Raw genomic sequence first — 17,083 nt, 5'->3', positions numbered from 1 at the left:
CGAAGGAGATGTGTCCTGCTGTATGAGGCAAATGGTGGTCACACCAGATACTGACTGGTTTTCTGATTCTGATTCACGCTCCAAGCTGTTTTTAATGTACCTGTATGCCCAATCATGTGAAATCCATAGATTAGTGCCTCATGAATTTATTTAAATTGACTGATTTCCTCATACGAACTGTAACTCAGTAAAATCTTTGAAATTGTTGCATGTTGCATATTTTTATTCAGTGGATAAGTAGCCCATGTATCTGATGATGTATGGTCAAAAAGACTATGACATGCCATACCCTTTTTGACCAGACATCATCAGATACACATACTTGTCCTCTGCCTCGACGACGATGGCCGCATTGTCAGCAGCATCTGCCTTTTTTGTCAACAATGTGGCCTAATTAACCTGGGCACAGTGGCCAGGCAAAACCCCCCTCCCCATTTCCTCTGCAACTTTGAAGTTTCCTGACGATTTTGCTGATGCCAGACCAACATGCTGAAGCGAGACAGAATGAGAGCGATGAGCTAACAATCCCACGACAGTGGCTTGTTTGTCAGGGGGTTGGGGGGCCTAGAGTGGATAAATGATTTGGAAAACAATTATTACGAGTATTCTAGTATGGTTTACTAGGATTTACATGCAACAATATATAAACATTATAACAAAGGTATATTTTTGCAACATGGCCTCACAATTTACGATATGGCGTGGCAAAACAAAATAACTCCATTTACAGTGTTTAACTCAAACACACATCAATAATAGAAGAAGAAAATTAAAAATAGATTACAGTAAATCCATGCTTCAAAAGTTGCATAGCTCTGAAATGTCAAAGGGGAGGCCGCGGAGGATAACTCATCTTGAAACTCATTGAAAGTGCACGATGCAGACCATATTACAAATATTCAACTGCCTTTTCCCTTAAGGTACAGTATTTTAACAGCGTAGTATTTGAAATGAGGCCAAGCGCATTTAATGACATTCCAAATGCACACAAGCTCAGCTACATACCAACTAACCTATGCTGTACTTCTCTTCATGTCAATAACGTCCTTGACTTTTTTTGGTGAGCAATTTAAATAATTCACCCATTCCCACAGTTATGCATAATAGCAAAAAGTGAACAGGTCATCGATCGGAGTCCAATAGAGCAGTTTTAGCGAATCTGTAACTCCATTAGAATGTTCTGATTAAGCTTCCTTTGAACTCAATTAACATAGTATTAAAGTGTCGCACCGGGGGAACAGACATTGCCTGCCAAAAACCCACCTGATTGAGAGAGGCCGGTGTCAGTGAAAACCTGACAATATGTTACTGCTATTTCATTCTGTGCAGTTTGTACAGAGTTGGGGGCCACATCCAAAAAAGCAAACATTTCCATTTATTCTCATCTGAGTCCTTGGGTTCTATCAGAGAAGATATCAGGTGGGGAGAAACTACAGCTTAAGGAGCCAGGAGGTCAAGTTTTTATACAGCCGAGCTGTGAAAGGAATTACTGTAATCACTCACACCACTCACACTGACCCCCATTGACGAATACAAAAACAGCCTAAATTCACTCGTCAAAATACTCCTCTCACTGCTTCATCTGCCAGTGCATTCATCATTCCCATCGTTGCTGAGCCATATAGTGGGATAAGAGTTCTGATTGATCTGATCTCCCTGATGAAACATCAAAGGAATGTTTAAATGAGCTTCCTTGCAAAGCGTTAATAATCCCTCCGACTATTCTTAACTGCTAAATCAAACTGTAACCTCAGATTCCCTCCCTTCTACAAATAGGCAATTATGGCTTCGCAGGGCATATAACATTCACAGGCAGTTGAGCGGACTGCTATGCGCAGCTCAACATCGGGTCCTAAGGCAATTGAAGTATCCGGCATAATATCGGTGACCCTCGAGCCGTTTTCACACCGACTCGTATTTGAACGGGGTGTAATTATTTCCTGCGAGCAACGGGGGTGCAAAGAAAACAAGACACTGAATTGACTTAGCCAATCTCCGTAATTGATTCTGGGTAAAGTCCTGAGGAAAAGTAGGCTTACAGATAGCAAAAGGAGCCGCTTTTACTAACCATCTAGATTCTAGATGACGCAATAAAGATGCCTTTAAATAAGCACATTTACATAGTGTTTCGGGAGGGCAAAAATCCAGTTCTGCCGGCCAACTTTTAGTGGCTGCATTATGAACAGCTACCCACACGCATATACAATCTGTCAGAGTGCAATTCTCAGAAAGCAGAGCCAAATGTCAATGCCTTTGTTTAAAAGATTAAGTGAAACCGGTCGACGAGAAAGCAATGCCCCTGTTTGCATTTTGAACACACTCCCATCTCGGCTACACCGACACATCACATTCCAATCAGCAATAGTAGGGGACAAAAAGCAGAAGCAGGAGCAATATCAACTCAATATATAGCATTTCTGGGAGAGACAAAATAATAAAGACAGCAACATTTCAACAAACCAAAATATGCAAGTTATGCCTTAACCTAAGCATGTCTGAAGGAACAGTAGCCGTGTGAGTGATACACGGGCAGGAAAACCATACACTAGACATGGAGACGTGGCCCCTGGCTTATTGAGCAGTCTTAAGTCACAACATGGGAAACACAGAGAGCCCCGACACAGTGACATTCGCAATACATCTCATTGTTCCTTACTGATTTAAAAACACATCTGTAGCAATTGAAACGTGAGATAGAGATCACAAGACCTATGGCATCAATATAATGCCTGACTACTACTAGAAGGCTTACAGAACTCTTAGAAGCATTTATTATCTCTATGACAATGGAGTGTACTATTGATTATAGTTTATACAGAACTATCCTTTGTCAGAAAAGCTTCATTCAGTATATATATATATATATATATATATATATATATATATATATATATATATATATATATATATATATAGAGCAAAAACCAAGACATGAGGTCAAAGGAATCGTCCTAGGAGCTCTGAGACAGCATTGTGTTGGAGCAAATCTGGGGAAGGGTACCAAAACATTTCTGCAGCATTGAAGGTCCCTCAAAACACGGTGGCCTCCATCATTCTTAAATGGAAAAAAGTTTGGAACCACCAAGACACTTCCTAGAGCTGGCCGCCCGGCCAAACTGAGCAATCTGAGGAGAAGGGCCTTGGTCAGAGAGGTGACCAAGAAACCAATGGTCAATTTAGCAGAGCTCTAGAGTTCCTCTGTGGAGATGGGAGAACCTTCCAGAAGGAAAACCAACTCTGCAGCACTCCACCAATCAGGTCTTTATGGTAGAGAGGCCAGACAGAAGACATTCCTCAGTAAAAGGAACATGACAACCCAATTGGAGTTTGCCAAAAGGCACCTAAAGGACTCTCAGACTTTGAGAAACAAGATTCTCTGGTCTGATGAAACCAAGATTGAACTCTTTGGCCTGAATGCGTCTGGAGGAAACCTTGCACCATCCCTATGGTGACGCATGGTGGTGGCAGCATCATGTTGTGGAGATGTTTTTCAGCGGCAGGGACTGGGAGACTAGTTTGTATCGAGGGAAAAATTTACAGAGCAAAGTACAGAGAGATCCTTGATAAAAGCCTGCTCCAGAGGGCTCAGGACCTCAGACTGGGTCGAAGGTTCACCTTCCAACAGGACAACGACCCTAAGCACATATCGAAGACAACGCAGGAGTGGCTTCGGGACAAGTCTTTGAATGTCCTTGAGCAGTCCAGTCAGAGCCCGGACTTGAACCTGATCGAACATCTCTGGAGAGACCTGACAATTGCTGTGCAGCAATGCTGCCCATCCAACCTGCAACATCTTGAGAGGATCTGCAGAGACGAATGGGAGAAATTTCCCAAATACAGGTGTGCCAAGCTTGTAGTGTCATACCCAAGAAGACTCAAGGCTGTAATCGCTGCCAAAGGTACTTCAACAAAGTCCTGAGTAAAGGGTCTGAATACTTATGTAAATGTGTTATTTCAGTTTTTAGTTTTAATATATGTGCAAAAATTTAGATTTTTTTTTTCTTCGTCATTATGGGGTATTGTGTGTAGATTGAAGAGGGGGAAAACCATTTAATAGATTTTAGAATAAGGCTGTAATGTAACAAAATGTGGAAAAAGGTGTCTGAATACTGAGGAGTGGCCAATGGCCGTGCAAGGAGGGGGTGGGACGGGGAGAAGGGGGTAGGATTCTGGAATGGTCCGTGTGTGTACTCAGCCAGGCCCAAAGGCACTTAGTAAAGCCCGGCCCCAAGCCAGCCATCTCCACTGTGTGTTTGCACAGGACATGCCACAGGAAGCTAAGACAACTGTTCGTGTTTGCCCAGCCTCGCCGACCCACTCTTAATACACCCGACAGCTGCATTTTTTCCACTCCGCCGACAGTTTGTTTATCGCTTTTCTACACATTTATCCTATGGAATCTGGGATCACTGGAATCGCTCGGACTTTCCAAGAAAATGCACATTGATATTGGAAGAAGTGAGTGTGGTAAGTGTGGTAAGATGAGTGTGGTAAGACGTTAAAAAGAGCACAAACTGCGGCCTCCACTTGCAAAGACAGGTATACAGTAACATAATGAAAATGTTTGGAGAGAAATCTGGTCAGTATCAGCTGTTGCTTGTAGCCTACCTGCTAATAAAATCTTACCACAGAGGAGACGGGTCTTGGTCTTATAAGAGCAGATAACACTTGTCGAGTTTGCGGCAAATTCTTGCCTCATCGTTTGGCCCTGGAATTGGGTTGTGTCCCAAATGGCACTCTATTTCCTATATAGTGCATTGCTTTTGACCAGAGTACACTATATTGGAAATAGGTTGCAATTTGGGATGCAGCCTTTGTCGGAGGCCTCGCTTTCTTATCACCAGACTGAACTAATAACTATTTTAGCTCCGTCACTCTGAAACGTCCCGATAATCACCAGAGATACAGTATCAGCCACGTCCAGACCATGTCAAACTTTCCACACTATGACCTGTCAAGTCTCCAAGAAATGTTTTTCCCCCCTTCTTCCCTCTCTTTCAATGTTTCATTTCCTGCCTGTAGCAAGCAATCACCAACCACCAACCACCAACCACCAGCCATTCAACCTTTCAGAAAATGCAACTATGAGACTATAGGCGAGACACTGTATTCTTCCTGTCCTAGAACATTATGCGAAATAGGTTGGAATCCGGAGGTGTTACGCTGAGTGGTGTGTCGGAGTGTTGACAAGCGCTGTCTGGCACGTATGATATACTAATGTGTTCCTTTGTTAATTGGGCTGTGTCTTGAAAATAAAGCGTGCTAATTGCATTCTAGGACAGGTGAGAAATCCGAGGCAGTGTCAATGAAATAGGTCAACACCTCACACACACAGTATATGCTTTCACTGTTATGTTACTCCGGGCTATATTTGGATTGTTGTTGAAAAACCAACTTAAGTAAAGATATCAAAATATTAAGATATCATCATGTTTATGATGCAGGTTGCATGGACGTTGCAAACATTTTGCCAAAAAACTGGGAGGGATTTCAAACCTTGTTAGAGAAAGGTTTGTGTTCTCGAATGGTAGCTAGGTGTGCTAACAGCAAAGGGCTGAACCTGTGAATGTCTCTTGCAGTGAAACGCGGTCAGGGTTTTCCCCCTTCTCAATTCAAGTGAGTGAGGAAACAGTCAAGTCGCACAGAACAGATTCTCACCTCTTATTCACTCACTTTTTTCTCTCTTTTTTTTAGTCAGATCCATCAATCAGCATTTCATGCAGTTTGGGTTTGAACTAGAGGTCTTCACAGGTCCAAAACATTGGACCCGTTCCAAAACGGAATTGGGGCTTTCCCACCTGGATCCGATATGAAAAAATGTTTGTTTTAAATAGAGAGGCCCGTTCCGAACAGACCCGAGGACAACTAGACCTGATCCTTATAGACCTGGTTTATTAACCGGAGCAGCTGATAAAGCAAGAAAGGAGGGAGAGGGGTACCGCTCTAGCAGGCGTGGGAGGCGTGGGAAGGGCTGTACTGTGAGCGAGTGACATGGGGAGCAGGAAGGAGAGAGGGAGAGACAGCAACCAACCAAGCCAACTCAAAGCTATAAGTAGACTAATATCTGCCATAACTAGGTTATTTATCATCCAATATGATTGCATAGTACCTGTCTTGGACTGCAACAAACCAGGAGAAGCTAGTTAGCTAGCTATGCTAACTGATTCTGCAGTGCAAGCGCTCTCTCATCCTACAGTTACAAATAACAGAATATAAAGTAGCAGCCTGCCTACCTGATGGCTCTTGGTTGTTGTAGTCTATCCTTCTCCTTTAACTTTTAGTTAATTTTCTGTCACTTTAATTTCATCTTCCATAAGTGGAATGGTATCAAATACATCCATTCCACTCACTCTGTTCTGGCCATTATTATGAGCCGTCCTCCCCTCAGCAGCCTCCTGTGATTAGATATCTCCTAACTTTTGCCACACATGGAGCGAGGCCCAATGACTGTAGCCTATTGCCGCTTATATGACTTATGATGGGCCAACAACAAACTATACACAACACGCACCACTCTCGTGAAAGGCAAGAGCAGCAGCATAAATTATCATATGTCTCTCTCTCTCTACTGCAGGAGTCGCGTTCGAAACTGTAAGGGCCCTTTCGGAAAAGCCAGTTAAAACCCTAGAACGGTGACAATCATATCAGATCCGACCCAGACATTATTTAGGATTCTGGATCCGGACCCACTGTGGATTCGTGAAGACCTCTAGTTTGAATCACACGAAGTGCACTAAAACAATAAATGTTTGTCTTTCAAGTCACTATCTGTGCTGGAACACATCTGTTGGCAAGGCTCATTTTGGTTTCCACATCGCTGAGAGACATTACTGACACGGTGGCTGAAAAATAAAGTCGTCCCCCCCCCCAGGGGCATCGTAATTTAGAGTGGGGGGGGGGTCTGACAGGAGGCTTATCCCCCTCTGCAAGTTCGTACATTTAGCATTTTTCATACACCTGAAACAGCTTTTTCCTGCAATCTAGAGCCATAATAATTCTGCCTAATTCTGTCAATTTTAGTAATCATACTAAGCATACCTCTTTACCTGTTGAATTGGCTTCTTTTTTGTTTAGCACTGTTTGGCAGAAAACCATTTCATGTTTGAAGGTAGAACTCCGCCTACCCGGCAGACCTAGAGCAAATCAAGTGCACATATAAGCCTACCGCTGACCAATCAGATAGCTCGGATCACTGTGCATGCATCGTTTTTAATATAGAGGAATATTTAACTTTCTCTGGTCATTGGAGTAACAAAATGAATTGGCGCAAGAGGCAGAAATAATGCAGTGCGACTTAAATTTCGCCATCAGCTGGAAGACTGTGTCTCCTTTTCTCAGGAGAGACAACATACCTCTTGACTTATTTTGTTGTGTTGTGTTTGTTGTGTTCTCACCCATCTACACACAATAATACCACATAATAACAAAGTGAAAACATGTTTTTGGAAATTTTTGCAACATTTCAGGAAATGAAATACAGAAATATCTCATTTACATATGTAATCACAAACCCCTGAGTCAAATACTTTGTATAATAACCTTTGGCAGCGATTACAGCTGTGAGTATTTCTGGGTAAGTCTCTAAGAGCTTTCCAGACCTGGATTGTCCAACATTTGCATATTATTATTTTCAAAAACTGAACCAGGTTTTCTTCTTGGATTTTGCCTGTGCTTAGCTGCATTCTGTTTTTGTTTTTTTACTGATTACAAGCATACCGATAACATGATGCAGCCACCACTAGTCTTGAAAATATGGAGAGTGCTAATCAGTAATATGTTGTATTGGATTTGCCCCAAACATAACACGTTGTATTCAGGACAAAAAGTGAATTGCTTTGCCACATTTTTTGCAGTATTACTTTAGTGCCTTGTTGCAAACAGGATGCATGTTTTGGAATACTTTTATTTTGTACAGGCTTCCTTCGGTTCACTCTGTAAGTTAGGTTTGTATTGTGGAGTTACTACTATGTTGTTGATCCATCCTCAGTTTTATCCTACTGTATCACAGCCATTACAGTAACAGTTAATAAAGTCACCATTGGCTTCATGGTGAAATCCCTGAGAGGTTTCCTTCCTCTTCGGCAACTGAGTTAGGAAATATGCCTGTATCTTTGTAGTGACTGGGTGTATTGATACACCATCCAAAGTGTAATTAATAACTTCACCATGTTCAAAGGTATATTCAATGTCCTTTTTTTACCCATCTACCAATACGTTCCCGAAAGTCTCGCAATCTTGCGCCTCTGGGTTTAGAAACTCTGTGCTGCAGTGTTGGCTGTGCCCTGGAGGCATTACGAGGGACTGCAGCGTTGGCGGTGCCCCTGGTGGCACGGCGGTGACCTGCAGTGTTGGCGGTGCCCCTGGCGGCACGGCGGGGGACATGGAAGCAGTGGTTGTGGTGCGGAGGTGCACTGCGGCAGCAGAGTTGGCTAAGCTTGGCCCTGCTGACTAAGCTTGGCCCTGCTGACTAAGCTTGGTCCTGCTGACTAAGCTCGGCCCTGCTGGCTAGGCTTGGCCCTGCTGACTAAGCTTGGTCCTGCTGACTAAGCTTGGCCCTGATGACTAAGCTTGGTCCTGCTGACTAAGCTTGGCCCTGATGACTAAGCTTGGCCCTGCTGACTAAGCTTGGCCCTGCTGACTAAGCTTGGCCCTGCTGGCTAGGCTTGGTCCTGCTGACTAAGCTTGGCCCTGCTGGCTAGGCTTGGTCCTGCTGACTAAGCTTGGCCCTGCTGGCTAGGCTTGGCCCTTCTGCGCCACAGATGCACATTGATTCCTTAAGAACTTTTATGCCTTAGGAGTTTAGTACAACTGCCACACTGGTATTGTATCATAACCCTAAATATGCTTATCTGCATCTCCGCTAAAATCTGGGTAAAGTATTGAAAGGAATGTGAGTCCTATTCAGTACATTTAGTAATTGCTTGCTTTTCTAAAGTCTAGCAATCTTGCCAGCAGGCATGCCGGCTAAGATAGTTAGAAAAGCTACTCTAACTTGATTGGTAGCCTGAAATGGCTTGGTTGCTAGTTATGAGGTTGGGAGATTGGGAGATTAGCTAGCTGTCTAGCTAAAGCCAACTTCATACAATTGCTAGGTGGCTAGTATTACTGAGGAACAACAAAACATGTTTGTTTATTTATTAATCAGAAGAAATCAATAGGCTAAATAGCTCGATCAAATTAATTTACAAACATACATCCTGCCCATCACCGGCAGCTAAAATCAAATCAACCTCGACACTCTCTCTCCTTCTCCACCGACGATACTGTCTGCATGCACTAAAGTGTCTAGCATCCTGCCTAGCATATCTTTGCTCCATGGTGCACCAAGGAAGGACCCCCCCCCCACATCAGGAACAGGAGAACTTCAGATCAAGGGGCCGGAGGTCGGCACTACACTGTGTGTGCTTCAACAGCAATGACAAAAATGAGAGTTAATATGACTTTGCGAGGGGCAAGCATGCAGGGGGGGGTCCAACACAAATCACCATGTAGAGCTTTAATTTCTTCTGTCATTACAGAATGTGACTATGATTCACTTACTGTGCAGCAGAGCTGTGATGATTATGCATGCAAATGATTTAAATGATCTATGCAAATGTTTCTTAATGCGTTATATCTTGAATTGTAATTAATCCCGATTAATGAATAGTACACTTTATGTACATATAAAGTGGCTAAAGCTATTGATATAACAAGAGTATTGTGTAGCAATCACAGTATACAACACACTGATATGTTTCACCCAATTTCACCCAATTACCAAAAGCAAACAGGTATGAATCTAATTTGGATGCAGGTGATAAACTAAAACTATTCTACCTATTTTGAGACATTTATTACATTAAACTTTGCAAACTGCCAATGCTTCAAATAGTGATGCCATGACACTAATGCTTCTAGTCAGGGCTAAAGCATGGAGAGCTGTGGGATTGCAGGCTGCAGCACCGTAGGCCTTGGCATTGTGTCTGTGTGGCTCTTTCTTCGGCAGGTTAAACTGGAGTCCAGGCTCAATCCCTTAGGACCCGATTCTTATTGACTGCAGGCATTACTGGATCCCTTTCCTATTGTTTATAGAGCCAGCAACCTTCCACAGTAAATGGCCTAGTCACAGTCACAGCCACTGTCTGTGACTAGTAATACACCAGGTAGGCCTATATGAAAGCAGGACAGCTATCAATTAGGTTAACACTGGCACGGCATCGAAATAAAGGCAGGTTTGTTCTTTTTAGATGTCCTCTTCTTCTGCCCGTTCAAATGATGTGAAAGATATGAGAAGCACGTTGACGTAACCATCTCTCCTCCGTAACTGCTACTTTTCTCTCGTCCAAAAATATGATTGACTCGCTTAAAATGCATTACATTAAAAAAAAATATATATATATGAAACTGATCGCAGTTCCCCGTTGCTCCTTGTCGCTATTTGTTGTCGTGTTTTGAATAAATAAGTCATACCACAACGACGAGGGGAGGCTGGCTAGAAATCATTTTCCGAGGTAATGGTGTAGGCACTGTGTGGAAGGCAATTTCAGCTCAGCTTCCCCAGAGAATGGCTCTGTACTTATCATTAACTCAGAGATATAATCTGCTTCAGGCTACCTGATCCCCCCCCCCCCCATAACCTTTTGACATTGCCACTGCCGGCAACGTAAATAAAGAGATGCTCGGGCACATTGGAGGAACGCCTGATTAAAATCAGGAAGCGGTGACAACCATTCAACTAGTACAGAACATGAACAAACCGAATATAGTACATCCAGCGAATGTAGCCTACTGTACGAACTACCCCCAAATGTACGTGTACTTTTTTTATTTTACAGTATTTAGTTTGAGGTGGTTTTGGTTAATTTTGATGTACAGTGGCCTGCTGGAGTACTACCAGTGTCAGTGGAGCTACAGAATGATTTGTGTGTGTGCTCTTCTGCCTGGCATTCCTGCAGTTACAGTATGCATGGGTTAACGCTTTTCCAGGGAGTATAGTAGTTCTTGCTCGGATTCGCCAGTCAGCAAAATGTATGAATGAGCGGTAAAACACCCAAGGCCGCTTACTTCCACTTAATTCACTTTTCTGTGTACAGAAGGTGGTAATGCTAGAATAACAATTCATTTTCTATTTCCATTAAGGTCACATTACAAGACAAGGGGAAGAAATAAGACGTTCTGTGAGATTAAACATGAGAAAGGCCACCCCCCACTGTGGTCATATTTTGGACTATTCCATCGACAATTGTATTATGTAGATATGGGTGAAATTGGAATGTCCCAAACGATAATAGGGGTTATGTATAGTTTTGTATCTGCAATATTTGTAAAAAGTAGTTAAACGATACTCAAATAGCATTGAGTACCTTGTGGTGGCTAAATGGGATTGAGGAAGTCGGCCTTAATCAGGGCAGTTCTTACTGTGTGGACATCAGAGTGTACATTATATATGGTGTATGGAGGAAACACTGGAAAAATTGTACACCTGAGGCTTACTCCCATTAAATCATATGCTCCATAGATCTTGCCTCGAGGCATAACACCAATTAGAAATGCATGACACACACACACACACACACACACACACACACACACACACACACACACACACACACACACACACACACACACACACACACACACACACACACACACACACACACACACACACACACCACCAGAGAGTGTTACGACTAACAGAGCCACAATACCTTTGTCCTTATACTTTTGTACACACTGTACTTACGTAGTGCAAATATGTACAGTACACTACATCGCCGCCACTGAATTTCCAATCCAACCCATCTAATTATATATCCGAGTCCACTTTCTGACACATTGATGTTGGAGGAGGATCTGGGGAAAATTGGAGCAGCTAGCTAGATACAGTAATCTATCCAACTTCATTTCACAGAAGTGAGTCTGCCTCGGGGTATGCACAAGTCATAATACATTTGACAAATAGTCTGTCAACGAAACATGCATTTGAGAAGAAGTAGTGTCCCTTTAGCGCTGGTATGCGCCAAGTGTATGGAGCTACACTGAACAAACAATACACCCACTCATGGAGAAGAGAGAGAGAGGTGGAGAGATACAGAGAGGCTTCAAAAAGATTAGGAGAGAATCTGGGGCTAAAAGTGAGGATGAGTCACGGCGAAGTGCAGTGACAATGTGTGCATCCCAAATGGCACCATATTCCCTATATAGGGCACTACTTTTGACCAGAGCCTTATGGGGGACCCTATAGGCCTTAGTCAAAAGTAGTGTACTATATAGGGAATAGGGTGCCATCTGAGACGCTGCCAATGCAAGACAATGCAACTTGGAGAGATTTGAAAAGGCATAGGCCCAGAGAGTTGTTGGGAATACATATTGATGGGAATACATATAGTCGCATTTAGTCGCAAGTATCTCCTATCTTTTTGACTCTACACTGCTATGTTGTAGATTTGGTTCTCTTTTACTTCAGATGAATGCATTCAGTTGTACAACTGACTAGGTATCCCCCTTTCCCTTTTAAAACGTGCAATATACTATTGTTCATATGTTATTGTCTGGTTTGAAGAGGATGCTTGGGTTGTTCTAGGTTGACATCAGGATAGGGTCTAACAAGTTACTAGATAAGGCCTTTACTGTAGGTCTACTTAATAGAGTCATTGTTCCACTAAAAACATACATGCATCTGTGCTGTTTAGAAATGGCATCATTGAATGCACCTCAAACTCAAATATTTGGGATGTTGGTCTAATCCTGGACTAAAAAGCATTTTCAGTGGAGATTCCCCATTGAGCTTGCTAGTGTCCAGGAAACCGCCCCATTATGTATTTGTGGAGGAGACGATGTGCCCCCCATCAGAGCCCTTGATATGGCTTGTCGATCCAGATCCATGAAATGCACCAATCACAAACCCAAACATCCAGTTTCAGTTTACACATTTTACAAATCCTTTAAATTCCTGACATTATTAACCCTATTTTGGCTTTTTGGTGTTTATGACCTGTACGTGTATCTGTACATTGCTGCCATTTTACCTGAGGCCTGGTTTATAGTAAACCAGCAGGAATGCAGACACCTCACTTTAGCACGTTAGCATGTTAGCTAGCACAGGAAGTAGCCTACAAGCTGTTTATACAGGATGGCCTGGTTTCCATAGCCACTTCCGGTTCAGCTGCAACACTGTAAGACATTGTATCAGTCATAGTTAGGAGGGTCAATTCTATACAATTACAAAAATGCCTGTGATAACTCACTCCCATATGGTAGTCTCATAGACAGCACACATCTACAGTTTCATAAGTGTTAAAAGATTGATCCAAATGTGAACTGTCATAAAAAATATATATATTTGTTTTGCCACTTAAGGTGCACTGTGACAGTGCACAGATAGTGTGTCACAATGTACATTGTGGACACGTGTCAATTTAGTAATGTCAAGGCTTTATGATGCTCTCCATGGAACCTAACCCCATCTCCTATTACCCAACATAGCCAAATTAGTGCAAACAAGAGTTTGAATCATAGGGCCCATATCATAGAAAGGCAATCCACATTTGATCTTAAAGGACTACAAGTGTGTGGCAGTGCAAAGGGATTAAAAAACAACATTATATTGCGAAGAATAATAGCTATCATATACAGCCTTATGCTAGGCAAACACAATTCATTCATATCATCCACTATCTGGGAGCACGTAGCTTTGTATCTGCTGACAAAATGTTTACATAACTTTTACATTGACCACAGCATTGACAGACAGCCAGATTCGATCAACTGTCAACTGGTGCGGGACATAATGGATAGCAAAATCCAGATGCCTCTGAGCCATCACTGGCTTCAATATCAACAAAACTTTATCGTGGTGTTGTTTATATGAAGAAGACTTGTGCTATAAGTTGCTTCAATATCAAACATGATATAACATCGGTAGCCTATAAATGGAGAGCATTGGGCCAAACGGAAAATTAACAAAGCAACTATTTTAATGCTTTATGCATATATTTTTTACGTTTTGAGATCTTATAATGCTTTCTGTTTGACTGGAGAAATCTGATAATAACAGAGCTCATAGACAAACTGGACCAGTATTGCGAAACAATATCATTGCCACTGCTGTCTACATAAGCTTCATGCTTTTTAAAATTCAAAACATGGCGAGCTACTTCTGGTGCCATTATTGTACAATCTAATTACAAAATTAAGGCATTTATAAACATATACTCAATCGTATTTTATAACTAGTAGTTCTTTCTGTGAGCAAAACACTGTCCTATCGGCTATAGTACGACGCTAGAAATGCTCAGGCTGGCATAACTGTTTGCAAAGGGAACATATAAGGAAGCGGACGTAAGTAATGCACACACGATAAATTCCAATCTAGACTAAAAACAAGAGGAAGAATGTTTGGAATAGGTTCAAGATGTTGTGGAAAAAAATATGCCTATGTGAGCTCGATGCGGTATAGGCGAATGCGTAATATGGAACATATGGATAGACGCAAACGCACACATGGCGAACCAATCATGCATTTTACAATGTGGGATAAAAAAAAATAATGTCTCGTGAATGTTTGGCTTCAATTGCTTTGTTCGTTTTTTAGCTTTCCTCCACCCAGTAACTGTTGAGAGAAACTTTGCCAGCAGGTGCAGTTTTTATCCCAAGGGCAATAAACTCATTAGAAAGAGTTCCCATTTCCGCTTCAATCAAATATGATTACTTGTCATGGATATCATGCATCCATGTACATATAGCCTATGAATATGTGAGATAAAGGATAAATAGATGCGAAAAGGATAATAGTAGGCAAAGCGTTCTCATATTGCGTTACCAGTAGCCTACCATTGGCTATAAGACATGCATATAGGCTAGTCTACCCTAAACATAGTGAATTCCCATTGTGTATCATGATGGTTATTCTGATTATTTCTTATTATGTGTAAATGTGTTATGCAGAGTGGCTTTGGTATGAATTAGTAACTGTTACGTTTACCATGTGGAGAATGCAGTTATTACCTATTGTGTAAAAAAGGTCATGAAATAAAATAATGTTCTTCCGCAGGGAAAAATTTAGGCGTAATTTTGCATGAATTATGAGCAGTTGAAAGTAAACCCTGAAAACTGTGAGCAATTACGTCCGTGTTCAAATACAATTGAGCTATTCGTTTGCGCTGGATAGGATAGGCACCGTACGCACCGTACGCACCGCATTTCTGCATGGGACTTTACAGCACCGCGCCTTCACCTACAATTTATATATACAGTGAAAGGTTTCGCAACTTGCTCATAGAAATACACCTTTTGGGGTAACATCTCCGATGATGTCAACTTCCCAAGAGTTACTGCGGAGCAGTAGGCTACAAAGACGCAAGAAAGTTTCAGGAAATGCATTAGTCTCAATTATGAAATGTTCTTTGAAGGCTGTATGCAATGCATATCATGATACTATATTTCAGATGAAGTCACATTTGTCAATATGCATGGTTGATAAATGCGGTATAGCCGCATGCAACACATTTTGCGCAACTGAAAAAAAGCAACTGAAAACAAAAGATGCAACATCCAATCTAAATGTATCGCCTTTACAAATGAGTATTTAACAGTAATTACCTTGTTGCAGTGATAATAGTCCAGAGAGGTCAGGCAACTTGAATCAGTTGGTAATGTACATGAGCCCACGCTTGAAGGGGGTGCTGGATAAAATCTCACGTCCATCTCAGGGTCCGCGAGACTGACGGCATGAAAGCAGCGCCAATGCCTGTGACTCTCTCTCTCTCTCTCTGTATATCTATATATCTATCTATCTATCTCTCTCTCTCTCTCCCTATTTCTCTCTCTCTCTCGCTCTCTCTACTGTTTTACCAAACAAAAAGAAACAGAAGGCTTGAAAGAAAAAGGGGTTGATTCTCTCAAAACACTCTCTCCTCACATCCGCTGGTGCTCTCACTTCAACGTTATCAAGCTTCTGCAATGATGCTCTATCGATAAATACATATATTTGTGTTCGCAGCAGGAAAAAATACTCTCAAAAGTTCACTTTGCGGAAAAAAAAAAACGTAGATGTTTCAGCAACTAAACATGAACCAACGTTGACTGAAATTGTTTACAGCAACTCAGCATCAACGTTGCATGCAAAAGATATAGCCCAAATAGTTCTATGTTCTCCCAAAAACGTTCGGCTGTTTCTATTTTCCAGTCGCGCGCTCACTCCCTGTCTGCTTTGTCATGTAGGAGTGTTTATCCATGTGTTCACTTCGAGTTACAGTTCGACTACTTCTTTCCATACCGAATGCCATGCGACCTCTACCGATAACAGAGGGAATAGAGGGAGAAAAGAGAAAGAGCGAGATGAAGGGGAGGGGAGATACAGTATCAGGCTGATTGACAACCGATCCAGTTCCACTGCGGTTCGGAGAAATCAGAGTTTATGGAGATGCTGTAGCTATGAAGACATAGCCAGACGATTTGGATAGCCTACCCAACGGCCAATTTGTAGGGCTCTCTATAGGCGAAGTTACTGTTATAAATATTGACCCCAACCTCCTTTTAACTTTACTTTTAAGACTAGTAATACGTTAAATGGTAATAGGGACAAGTGCAGGTATTTTTGCAACAACAACAAAACGGGTTGGACATTTTAACACGTTCATGGGCCGCTTCTGCGTCGCTTCTCTGGCTCTTTTTTTAAAACCAAATTATGAAATGTTCTCCCGCGAGACCAGCCCATGCACCTGCTTTATTGCCAGGCCGTTTTTTGTTCATCCTGTAGCTTTCCATGGACCATGGGTAACTACTGCTGAAGTGTAGAGATTCTGTGTATTGTAGTTTGTTTGTCAATGTCAATGTCCAATTGCCCGAACTACAAACAGGTTCCTCAGTTAACTCAGTACTATATATCATTGGCTGTGTTTACACAGGCAGCCCAAATCTGATGTTTTGTACAAAATACAAATTAGTGGAAAAGATCAGACACTGTAGATCTACATTGTAGCCTACGTTCCCTTTGTGGAGTCAAGAGTCTACTCTTGATACAGAAAATTAGGACCATTTTAAATTTGGTGTTCTATATCTATGTATTATTTACTGTGGCAATACAAATGTAGCAACACTT

The 17,083-nt window shown here is 42.0% G+C and overlaps 1 protein-coding gene across 3 annotated transcripts in view; it reads right to left on the bottom strand.

Moving 5' to 3' along the window:
- LOC124002620 (TOX high mobility group box family member 2-like) overlaps window positions 1–16,259 on the bottom strand; it is a 147,504-nt gene extending 131,245 nt beyond the window's left edge. For 2 of the 3 annotated variants that reach the window (XM_046310174.1, XM_046310176.1), the window contains exon 1: window positions 15,583–16,258. In XM_046310174.1, the coding sequence (XP_046166130.1) occupies window positions 15,583–15,687 (105 nt within the window). In that variant the 5' untranslated portion in view covers window positions 15,688–16,258. Of the gene's footprint in view, window positions 1–15,582 lie in introns of all 3 variants that reach the window. The other variant, XM_046310175.1, reaches the window with a different exon arrangement.
- Window positions 16,260–17,083: the final 824 nt, after the last annotated feature.

Source organism: Oncorhynchus gorbuscha, linkage group LG18 (genome assembly GCF_021184085.1).
Source record: "Oncorhynchus gorbuscha isolate QuinsamMale2020 ecotype Even-year linkage group LG18, OgorEven_v1.0, whole genome shotgun sequence".
NCBI classification, from domain to species: Eukaryota; Metazoa; Chordata; class Actinopteri; order Salmoniformes; family Salmonidae; genus Oncorhynchus; species Oncorhynchus gorbuscha.
Note: the sequence above shows the minus strand (reverse complement) of the source record. Positions and strands in the feature narration are given on the sequence as shown.